The 12,473-nt window shown below is 35.0% G+C and overlaps 1 protein-coding gene across 1 annotated transcript in view; it reads right to left on the bottom strand.

Moving 5' to 3' along the window:
• Window positions 1–1,127: 1,127 nt before the first annotated feature.
• Smp_125820 (hypothetical protein) overlaps window positions 1,128–12,473 on the bottom strand; it is a gene marked incomplete at its 3' end in the record, with an annotated part of 30,605 nt that continues 19,259 nt past the window's right edge. Inside the window, exons 5-9 of the mRNA XM_018793760.1 lie at window positions 8,929–9,001; window positions 7,129–7,301; window positions 2,943–2,978; window positions 2,057–2,172; window positions 1,128–1,301 (exon numbers count right to left, since the gene is read on the bottom strand). Of these exons, the coding sequence (XP_018648240.1) occupies window positions 1,128–1,301; window positions 2,057–2,172; window positions 2,943–2,978; window positions 7,129–7,301; window positions 8,929–9,001 (572 nt within the window). The remainder of the gene's footprint in view (window positions 1,302–2,056; window positions 2,173–2,942; window positions 2,979–7,128; window positions 7,302–8,928; window positions 9,002–12,473) is intronic.

Here is a 12,473-nt window from a genome sequence, read left to right as displayed (position 1 = left end):
TTTTATCGTATATTTTCTAAATAATTAAACTACTCACATTCATGTTCCTTTCATTGTGAGCTTTATTTTGACCCTTGGACTATTATTGTACGATTTACCATTCCTGAGTTATACCCAGTCTATTAATTACTGTTCCCCCTATTCACAGCCACATTTGGCTAACTCTTGTACAAATGTTTTCTATTTTATGGTACGATGTGGTCAGTTTGTTCGGTTTATAAACCCAGTATGTTTGAGAATAATGATTCATATTGCAGAGGCTGTTATTGGTGTTCTGGACTTAACTGGCTGGGCTAGGCAGAAGCAGGATCGGTTATCACTCTAGACTGCTCGTACGGTTTTCGTGTGTCACTGTTCCAATCGATAATTCGCTGCTCTCTGATTGACGGTCTTATCACGTCATTTATTAACAAGGCATCCACTCGGTCACAAGATATAACAGTTATTCATTAAGATCTACAAGAAAATAAACTTTATTAAAAGTTAAACCCTAAATATCAACATATTAATTAATTTTAACAAAAATTTCAAGTTTAAAAGGGTTGCTTTTTAGTAGACCCTGAAGAAAAACAAACACATTCAAGAAGATGCTAGTTTGAAATAGGAATCCTTAATAGATTAACAGTTAGTAAATAATTCTACTTAACACAAAATTTAAATTCATGTACAGAATATCATCACCTTGATAATGGGTCGAAGAAGTAGAAAAAACAGATTAATTCTTTTCACAAAACTTTAACATACTAAATGAAATATATTGAAGTAGCGAATAAAACAGAAAACAATAGATTTATCAAGGAAATATGTATTTTATAATACCGTATGTCGTTACAAACAATTTAAAATAGAAAGTAAGATGAGAAATCTCCATATCAAAAACTGACACAATATCCAGGAACAGTAAGGTTATTAAAATCTACTCATCGTTAACTGTAAAATACAAATACGCCGCTCAAGTTACTGTTTTTTTTTCTTGCCCAATACGAAAACATTCAGAATTTAATAGATCCGTTGAAAATCGAAAGAAAAAAAAGCACTTTCTTATGGTATATTAGTCATACAAAACTATGAATTGTTTATAGACACATCTGTCTAAAAAGTGTACAAATAAAACCTGTATTAACATACTATTTAAAGCCTAATAATTCAGTTGAACAAAGAACAAGATCCGTTGTATGAATTTCCGGTAGATGTAAATTATTCATTTCATTCAATTCGTCAGATACTTCACGTAAAAAATTTTGTACCATAATTTCTTTGTCTTTATTATAAGGTAAATTATGCCAAGTACAAATATTAAACTGAAAAGCAAAATACACGAAAAATAAACATTTTTTTTTACAAAAAAAGAAAAGTTAATTTTAATTAAGCAACTTCTTTAGATCTTTTAAAAAAATTTACTTTTAATCACAATTTCGTACAAAACAAATTGTTCGATGTATTTCACTGGTGATAAACATTCGCTATTAACCAGGATTATTCGTGAACTCATGGAGCACAAAAAAAAATAAATAGCAAGCCCCATAAAGCATAAAATTATACTATTGATTTTAATTTTAAGACTTTCAAAATGAAGAGATATGGTATTGAATTGTAGGATCAATCTAGTTAGAAAAACAAAACAACTGAAATTCTTCTCGATCTTCTCCTGTATACCAAACAACATCGATCAATTTTAATCTGTTTTTTCTAGATCCATTCCATCGAGACCATTATTTAAAAAGGTAATAAAAATTAAATCTGAATTATAAGATTAAGTTTTAATCTTTCACTTTTTCATTATGCTTGAAAGATATAACTTTAAAATTATTCAATATTTTCATCATCCACTTTACTTCTTTACAAGAGCTTTCTTTGTTACTAAACAAAAATGATCATATTCACAGTTAAATTTCTTTGAAAGAAAAAAAAACGGAAAATATAAGTTTAAAATTACATAGAAATCATTATAATTATTTGAAATTATTTAAAATGAGAAGATATTAAACTATAAATTATATTAGATATATTGTCACATTTAAATAAAACGATTAGAATGATGAAAATTCGATCTTACCGTAAGCACAGGTAAAGATTGTGTTTCACGATAAAAGTTTAACAGTGAAAGTAATGGACCTTTGGCGACCTCATCACGATTTTCATGTACAATACAAATAACGTAATTATATTTGCCTGAAAAAAAAGTCCAAAATAAAAAGCAATTTCCAGGAGATATTTTCAGAAAAAAAATATATGAATTGTCACATTTTGAAATTAAAACTTATAAACATGTAAGTATAATTAAGTGGCAACAAAATGAACATGAATATGTTAAAAATTAAAAAAATGTGTTTATTTTAACAAGACTATATTTGACTAAAAGTCTATAAATGTACTACACATTGAAGCTAATTCATTTATAGAAAGATGAAAAATTATAAAAATTATAGGAATTGTTAGAAAAATGGTGTATAATATAACCCAGGAAACGGTTCGATGAAGAATCCTTGTGGGCGGGCTATGCTCCTCCACGAGGGGTAACAGACATAAGTAAGTAATTATAACGAAACAATTTAGTTAATCAGTTTACACAACTATTCTAAAATCAATGAACTAGACTATCTATTTTCGGATTATATAATAGCGTAACATCATTCGATCAGAGTTCACATCCTTGAAACAATTCATATTAATAGTTGAAGTGAGAAATTCAAGATTAGTAGGAAGGTGATCATGATTATGCATTATTGTCAGTTATAAGTTATTTTACTCTTGATATAAATAAACATCATATGTTCATGGCCAAATTCATAAGTAACTAGTGTGACATAGCTATATATAAATATATAGTTCAAAATTAAAAATAAAATGTCAAATATATAAACATAATTTACTCATTTTGATTAATCAAATAATTAAAAGAGAATGTTATAAGCACAGACGAACAGACAATATTGAATTACCTTCGTGTTGTTCGCATGCTTGTTTAAAGAGAATATCTACAGTTATTGGACAAAAAGAACATTGATCAGTAACGAAATGATGTTTGAGTAAACAAGTGATCATATAAGCTACGAAATGAATATTACCAATAATATTATTGTACAACCAATTTTTTTCTGAATTCAACTAGTTTTATAGACAGTGGAGTGGTTTTGTCTAGTCCTAGTTGAAAACACTGGAAACAATTGTCGACTGGATGAAGAATCATAACTAGTCATTGTCCTGCTAAAAGATTTTCTGCCCTTCAGTTGTTTTCGAATCAATTTTGTGTCAATCTATAGTAGGCCAACAAAATCGTCCATCTGACAGATAAGACATATATGTTACGATTACACGGTCTCTTTTATAAAGCGTTTATATATCGTTGAATCCTAGTTTATAACTCATTAATAACATTAGAATTAACCTTTCAAGTAAAATGGGTCGACTGACAAAAAAACGAGCCTGGAAAAGCCGTAATTCTTCAGAGAATAACAATTCTATTATTACCTATACCCCATGCTCTGCAGCTCCTTTTGAATCAGATAATGTTGGGAGTGAACGTATACCACACTTGCTGCTGGATGACTCAGTCTCTAATTTAATAATGAGTTCTACCTCAAGATCAAAAAGTATCGATAATATCAAGAGTGAATTAGACACTATCTATAAGCAATTAAGTGATGTGCGTTCTAAAGTGGAGTCACTTGCAGGCTCTCTATCAAAGCATAATGATATTAACCAAGAACTAAAAACACTATCACCCCTTAAACTGCTATTGTCAAATGGTATGGTTCCTGAGGAACTTGAAGACAGTATCAAAGTAGAATCTGTTATCGATTTTATCGCTAGCGAAGTTACTAAGCGAATAGTCTCTTGAAATAACGTGATTATCTGTAACATACCCGTCAAAATCGCCATTAAATCATCAGGGAATTCAATATTAAAGGCAGCTAACCTCCAAGACAGTCCATGCCAACGTATTCGACTTCATAAAAAGCACCAGAAATAGTCGTGCCCTATCTTGTTTAGATTCGATTCCCATTTATTAGCTGAACAGTTAAAATAATTTAAACGGCTAATCTGCGCGCTTACGATGTTTAGATACGCTCGCATAGTCTCAGATAAGACCACCAACCAAAGACTTAAGCAAAAGCGCACCTTAAACGAAAATAATGTTTTTGAGATCACAACAAATCCTGTGGCTTCAGCAGCTGGACCCACTGGTGTAGCTAACTTATCTTATGTTAGCCAGTACACCGATTTACCAATGAAGAGTGCTAATTTGCCTCTCATGTTTGTAGTGACCTCAGATAAGCAATGTATATCTATTGAAGACATTAATCCGATATTTTCCAGTGTAACATTAGAAGCCCATAACCAAATACCTAGTTCTAATATGAAGGCTCTTAAAAACACTGTTAAGGTTAACAAGTCTATATCAGGTAAGAAGAAAGTATATACAAAACCTTCTGGCCCTACCAAACGAAAATATACTTTCCGAAACCATGCTTAACCCTACTCATCGTAGGGGAGGTTATAAGGACACACTTCGTTCAAATGTCGCACAAGATGGCCACTACGACCATTGTGTACGCAGGCCTAATATTAGACAGACCGCAGTGAACCAACTTGCCCCATGGTTACCCTCAAATGTTCTAAATATTAAACCTGTAAGATGTAACTCTTCTAATTACTTTCCCAATGAGCAAGATGGACTACTAGGTTACGCATCATCAACTCAACCGCAACTTGCAGGTGTCTGTCTTAACTGTTTACCAAATCAATTTCAACAAATTAGTCCACCTTATCAAAATAATGATTTTTTTTGGCCTTCAGAAATCGCTGGCCCCAGTAACACTGCAGTTTTTTCAAGCCATATCCCATACAATCAGTCAAACATATTAAACCATAGTCCAGGCAAATCTAAAACACCTACCATCGATAGAGAAGCTCTTTTTAAACTTATTACTTATCAATGCACGTTCACTTCTGAACAAAATTTCAGCCTTGAGAATCTTAGCTTTTTTAATCAAGCCTTCTTTTATACTCATCACTGAAGCGAGGTGCTCTCAAGCAGTATCCGATTCCGAATTAAACATCCAAAACTATCGACTCTATCGCTATTACAGAGAAACTAAGCGAGGAGATGGTTGTCATATATATGTTTTAGATACGCTAACAACTAATAAAGTTGAAGACAGTGTCTTGAATAGTTTACCATAATCGGTCTGGGTATCAATCAACAACCTGAATCATAGTCTACTCTTAGGATGTATATACAGAGCTCCTGATAGTTCGGATAATATGAATGAACTTATTATCATGCATCTGCTCTAAACTTCAATGCTAAAGTTTATCACTAGAGATTTCAATTATCCTGGGATTAACTGGAGTACCGGTAGTTGTCAGTCAAGTAATGATGAATTCTCGGTAATCCTTAACCTGCACTGTTGGTCACGTGGGTTCGTATCCCAACAAGGGGTGATAATATACTTGATCTAATATTTAGTAGAGATGTTATCCCACTATCTGTACAAGTATACAATGAATTTACAACCAGTGACCATAAGATAGTAGCTTGTGCTCTCCTTATCTATTCATCTTATAACCGACCAATTCAAAAAACCTGACAATATAGAGACTATAAGTATGCTGACTGGGACCTCTTGAGCTCACTGATTAAACTCTCAGACTCGGATGAATTTTTCTCATGTAATAGTCTCATGGATGCCATCGACAAATTCTATTTGATCGTTAACTCTTGTCTAGATTCCTGTGCACCAATAAAACGTACAGGTTTGGTAAAGCTTACGAATTATATATACCAGCTAAATATCGTAATAAACTAACACGCCTCCAGAAACGTTATCTTAAATCAAACGACTTCACGACTGTTGCACAAATAACAATAATTTTCAAGCAAATTAACGAGAAACAGGTGAACAGCCATTAATGAGGAGCTATTAGCACTTACTACTAGCTCAAAAGTACAGAACTTAATTCTCCTTTTCAATAAACGCGCTAAATCAACTCAAAATGTTGATATACCATGGATCCTGCATGATAGCACTTTTACATACTACTCTAAAACTATAGCAAACCTTTTCCGTGGTATTTTTGCGAATGGCAAAAGATTCATAAATGGCGCTGTTTCAAGAGTTATGTGCGTGACTAGTAACTCAATAAAATTTACCTCCTTCACAAGCTTGAAAACTAGTAAGGCTATAAATACCCTTAATGTTTCGAGGGGTTACGGAGCAGAATGGATTTCATCCTTTCTCTACAAGTATGGTGGTCCAGATATTCCACCTCTTCTTCTAAAGCTGTTCACTCTCTCTCTCTATGGAGTCACGTTCTTACGCTTACTGTTGGAAAACCGCGTACATTATGTCACGTTTCAAATATATATATATATATATATATATATATCGATTTTTAAGAAATACATGTTGAGTATCATTGGTAAATTTCTCAGTGACTAAATAGTTGGAGAGTTCGTCACCAATAATTTTTTTCCATAATCCTAGAGATAAATGGAGTAATATTTATCGGCAATTTCCTATCAAATAATACTTACAATTTATTTTCGAACAACACATTTTTTCTCAATACCATTATATTCCGCATGGAATAATTTATATGATAATATAATGGTTAACTAAGTCATAGTGCATATTTATGGTAGGGATAAGTTAATCTGCCAAACATTAACTCGAACGATTCATACTATCGAGTTAATAGTAGTAGTATATAATTTATGTGGAAAAATCGAATTGTATCTATTCTAATGTGAGAAAAACAACGAATAATTTATATTTGATTACAAGTTATTTTTTAACTAGTAACGTATAAAAGTTTTAGCTCTCATAAAAAAAATATTATTTACCTACTTTGGAAGACCTTTATTTACTTGACTATAATTACTATGTCCTATCAACGAAATGAATTTGTTTTGTTATTTGCATATCCAGGCAGTACCTACCAGCATTAATTTTACAAAGATGACCATGATATTAAATTATTTAAATAATTAATAAATCAATAGACACGTCAAAAAACATACCATAGGGAAATAACATTTAATAAATACTGATGATACATAGTTTTTGAGAACCAATATATCATGATATGACACTGAAGAAAAGAGTGAAGTGATATACTAACCTGCAAGGTATACATTACTGTTATCACTATTAGGATACAGTATACACTGAAATGCATTCATACTTAATTCTGTGAACAGTTTATTATTTTTAAGGAACGCATAGTGTATTCTATCCACGACTTTTCTTTTATTCACCATTTTTTTAGAAATCACTGGATCGTTTATTTCATTGCTAAAATTACAATAAAAAAGTTTTAGAGTATACAGATTTGAAAAACTGGGACCTACAATGGTAGGGTCCTGATATGTCAAAGTGAAAATTAAAGGAATGGTAACTTCCAGAACTAATTTACGAATTTTCATTATGTAAATCCTTATTGCATAATCATTAAGTAACTAGATTACCGTGTATATGTATTCCGTTTATCATAAGTTTCCGCATAACCCATAAACTAATATCATACGATTTGTTGGCAATCTGTTACTCAGTCTCCTCTATTCACAACCACTTTTAACTCGTTTATGAATAATCGGCATTTTTCATTTTATGTTGTGATAAGGTCCAGTATTTCTATATATAAACCACGTCTGTTTAAAATATAAACATAGTAGAAGCCAGTTATCGGACCCAAGGGATGGAATAAGGAGAATCTTGCGAATCACGGATTGATAGGAACTGGATTTTCTGCACAAGGTTAATAATGCTGATCAGGTGTGTAATTGGCAAAGTCAGAGATACTAAGCTATAGAGAAAATAATAGACGCCAAATATACCAAATTAGAATTAGGATTCTGACTGGTGACTTGACACGAAATATTGGCTAGCAATCACAAGACACAACACGCCCTAATTGTTGGATAAAAACGAACCAAATTTCAGAAAAATGCTACAACTTTCATTCATTAGCAGGCCACGACATGAAACTGAACTCCAGAGAGTAACTGAGTGACATATTCATATTTCCAAGGCTGGTTCAGGTTAATTAGATTCATTTCGACAAGTGAAATACAAGATATTTAAAAGTGACTAAATGTCTGGTTTCATAGTTTAGTTCCAATCCTGTTGCAATCAAAAATCACTTGAAATGTCAATAATCCACTTCAAATCTATCTGAGAACTAACAATACGCAACATATTACACACTTACTTTTCGTAAGAAAACGAATGAGTAAGTTAAAATTTCATGTATTTATGGTAGGCATATAAATGATCAAGCGAAACTTGTTCACGGGACATATATTTGAAACTGTTCTCTGAGACTTGTATTTATTATCAACAAATTTCCATGGAAAGTAGATACATAAGAAGGTGAAATTCACTCACCACCCAAACATGAGAAAAAAATCTTATTCAGATATCGGCAATATGCATACAATACATCCTAACCACCTCTCTGAACTTTGACGATGGATGTTAATAGCACTAAGTATTCCACAGGACAGCTAGACGAGATTATATTCAAAGTAACATGAGCATTTTTACATGGAAAAGTGGGCATTTCGCAACCAATAATGACGTTCATTTAGGTTTCGTTGAAAGCTTAAATCAAATGGTTCATAATTAAGTCAACTAATGTCAAGGAAAAAAAACTGTAAAACTGTAAAATTACCGACTATAAATGAAATGCAACGGTTGAATTTATTTCGCATGAAATAAGAGAATCGGATGACCTCATGAGAAAAACAACTGCTTTAATATAACCAATAAAATGATTTTACAACCCATGCGAAAATTACATACAACATTTCCTTTTGAAATTTACTTGTTTCTTTTTGGATGAAATAAGAATTAAACGAACAAATTATAGTGTTCATTATGCAAACAGCCAAATTAATTCTTAAAAAAAAGTTAAGCAAACCTTTGTAAAAGTCCAAGACCACAATGATAATAAAATCTCCAATAGTCACTAGGTAATGAAGAAATCGATAGTTCTAAACGAAAAAAAAACAATACAAAACAAACAACAGTGACTCAATACATATTCAATAACTAATGAGAAAACATAAAGAACGATATACAAGAACTTTAGTTTCAACTGTATATCAATATGATAGTATTAAAATATTTTTCGGAAAAATTCATATAGTGGATTCAGAATAAATGTTTCAAAAAAAAGAGTTTCGATCAATCCAAATCTCTTTTATTCTATCTACATAGAACACATTTGACTTTAATTCAATTTCACAAGTCTCAGTCAGTCAGCAACAACGTAGAACCAGGCACATATATGCATCGGTCCAAGTTGCCATACCTCGTTAGCACAACAAGATGAACACCGGATTCATAGAAGTAATTAATTTAGTGGTGGTAGTATATAAAGAAAGGTTGTATATAAGGATATAGTATAGGAAGGAAAAAAAGTTATGAAACAATTTTAATCTCAAGGTTTAAGGGAAGATAAAGAGTGTATACACCTACGCCATTGTGATCGATTCTGAGCCATGTCACACAGAGTCTCCAACCATTGGTTACGATAGTCACGTGGACCCCAACCAAGTAGTCTGCATCTACCAACATGGCTCAGACTAGAAGTTAGTGACTTCAAGCACTGATGCCATGTTTCGGTTTGGCCGCCCCTAACTCTCTTCCAACCATCCCCTACACTAATCAACATCGCGCGTCGTGGTAATCGGTGTTCAGGCATACGTAACGCGTGGCCCAACCATCTCAGTCGATGAAGATTCATGACCTCATCAACTGATTTACCATCATTCCCTAATACCCTGCGTCTAACCTCACTATTACTTACCCGGTTACCCCAGCAGACGCGAGCAATATTTCTAAGGCATCTGTGGTCAAATACTAGTAACCTACGAGTATCTTCTACTCTTAATGGCCATGTTTCGCAGCCGTAAAGTAGAACAGAGCGAACTGCTGCGCAGTATACTCGTCCCTTAATTGATAGACGGATATCTCGTCTTCGCCATAGGTGACGTAAGTTGGCAAAAGCCAAACGAGCTTTTTGAATCCGTGCTGAGATTTCGTCAGACACCAACCCATTAGGGCTGATCAGACTTCCAAGATAAGTGAAGTTGTCGACGCGTTCGACTACTTCACTCCCTATCCTTAGTTCAGGTGTTGACGCAGGCCAGTCCTGGAGTAACAATTTACATTTGGATGGGGAGAAACGCATCCCAAACATCCTGGCATTACTACTCAGTTCTAACAGAAGACTCTGCATTTTGTCAGCGTCTTCACCAAACAGGACTATGTCATCTGCGTATTCTAAGTCGATAAGTGAACCTCCTGATAGAAGATCAATTCCTGAAAATTCAGTCGACGAGAGTGTTATTTCCAGCAACAGGTCTATAATGAAGTTAAACAAAAATGGGGATAGTGGACAGCCTTGACGGACACCACTTGAGGTTGTAAAATCAGATGACAGTTCGCCATAAGCTCTCACTCGACTGGTAGTGTTCGAGTAAAGAGCCTTCACAAGGTTTATGTACTTCTCAGGTACACCTTTTAATGACAGACACTGCTACAGAACCTCTCGGTCTACAGAGTCAAATGCTGCTTTCAAGTCAAGAAAAACTATCATTGTCAGACGCCGATAAACATGTCTGTGCTCTAAAACCTGACGAATGGTGAATATGTGGTCGATACAGCCACGACCAGGTCTGAAGCCAGCCTGATTTTCTCGTGTTTGCAGTTCACGAGTCTTAGTTAGGCGCCCGATAATTATTGAGGCTAGTATTTTAGATGCTATGTTAGTCAGACTAATCCCTCTATGGTTATCACAGGATGATTTTGGCCCCTTCTTATATATTGGGACAACAAGTGATTGTGACCAGTCGGATGGGATTACGTCCAACTCCTAGATTTTAGTCAGAATATTAGTCAACCTAGCAGCTAAAATTGGGCCACCATATTTGAAGACCTCTGGAGCCAAGCCATCAGGACCAGCTGCTTTTCCTCGTTTCAGATTAGTTATAGCCTTTTGAACTTCTAATAGGGTCGGGGGGCCTATCGTTCCGCCCATCGTTCTAAACGTTTGGGTTGAGAGCAGATAAGGGTTCCGTCTTTTTCCGAGATTGTCTCACTTACACTTGACTTCTTAATTCCGGTTTCTTTTATTAGTCTGAATAGTTGCCTGGTGTTGCCTACAGCCGCTGCCTTTTCCATCTCTTTTGCTTTCGTTGCCCACCACTGTTCACTATCGTTCCTTAGGCTTTTAGTCAACCTAGATTTGATTTGTTTACGCTCTTCGTCGTGTTCAGAGCCTGATGGGATGAATTTACGCGAATCCATCAGTGAAATAGACTTAGAAGAAATCCACTGGTTTTTTGGAACCCTATGGTTCAAATTACTAATAGATGTGACTGCTGTTTCCACAGCTGTTCGTATGTCTTACCAAGCAGCATCTGGGTCAGTCTCGTTTACAGAACTGCCTAGATGTGAACTCAGTTGTTTCTGGAATTCGCATTTGGCTTTCTCGTCCTCCAGTTCAATCCTAATGGGTCTTCTTAGTGTACTTTTCCTGCGTCCATTGAGGCGCAGACAAATGCGCGCTCGTATTAAAGCGTGATCAGAGTCTAAACAAGTATTCCAATACGAGCGACAATCTTCTATTGAGCCTCTCCAACGATGACTGATGGCAATATGGTCTATTTGAGTCCATCGTTGGTTTGGTGCAGGTGGTCGCCATGTTAGGCGATGTCTCTCCTTATGCTTAAAATTAGTGCTTGCTAAAAATAAACGATTGTCTGAGCATAGTTGCAACAGACGATCACCATTATCGGTTCGTTGAGCCGGAATACTAAAACACCCACCTAAATGTCTTTCTGTTTGATTTAAGCTGCCTACCTGAGCATTAAAGTCACCCACTACGACTACTATGTCTGAGCGCTTAGCTTTCTGAAGAAGAGTTTTCTGTAAAAAGTCATCTTTCACTTCATCATGGCTGCAGTCAGTGGGAGAGTAGGCAGAAATGACGAAAAGGCAACGACGTGTGTCCCTATCCTTCCGAGTTCTTACGGAGCCATTTAGCCGGACAGCACACAGGCGACTGTTAACGGGGATCCATTCTAGTAGTGCTTGTTCTGCCCTCGTACTAAGTGCTATGCCTACACCTGCAAGTCCAGGAGAACTAGCCATCAGGTCGCCAGATACCCGGAGGCTGTATCTCATCGGCTCTCCATTTTGGTGAGGTGAGATCAAGTGAATGACCGCACTAAGATCTTGTATGCGTGTTTCGGAGGCACGGCATACATCAATGGTACGAGATTCTAGGGTTTTAGCCAAGGAGGCCTGTTGGCCGATTTGACTTACAGTACGTACGTTGAAGGCTCCAATGTGTAGTTTGGAGCGAGGTTTTAGTAGACCTGGGACAGTGTTTCGCGCACTAGAATCGTTGGCCATGGTGACACTTGAGGAGGAAACCGAGAGAGGAAGTTTAGTGTT

Source organism: Schistosoma mansoni, chromosome 1 (assembly GCF_000237925.1).
Source record: "Schistosoma mansoni strain Puerto Rico chromosome 1, complete genome".
Taxonomy (NCBI): Eukaryota; Metazoa; Platyhelminthes; class Trematoda; order Strigeidida; family Schistosomatidae; genus Schistosoma; species Schistosoma mansoni.
The sequence above is the reverse complement of the archived record's forward strand: the minus strand, read 5'-3'. Positions and strand labels throughout refer to the sequence as shown.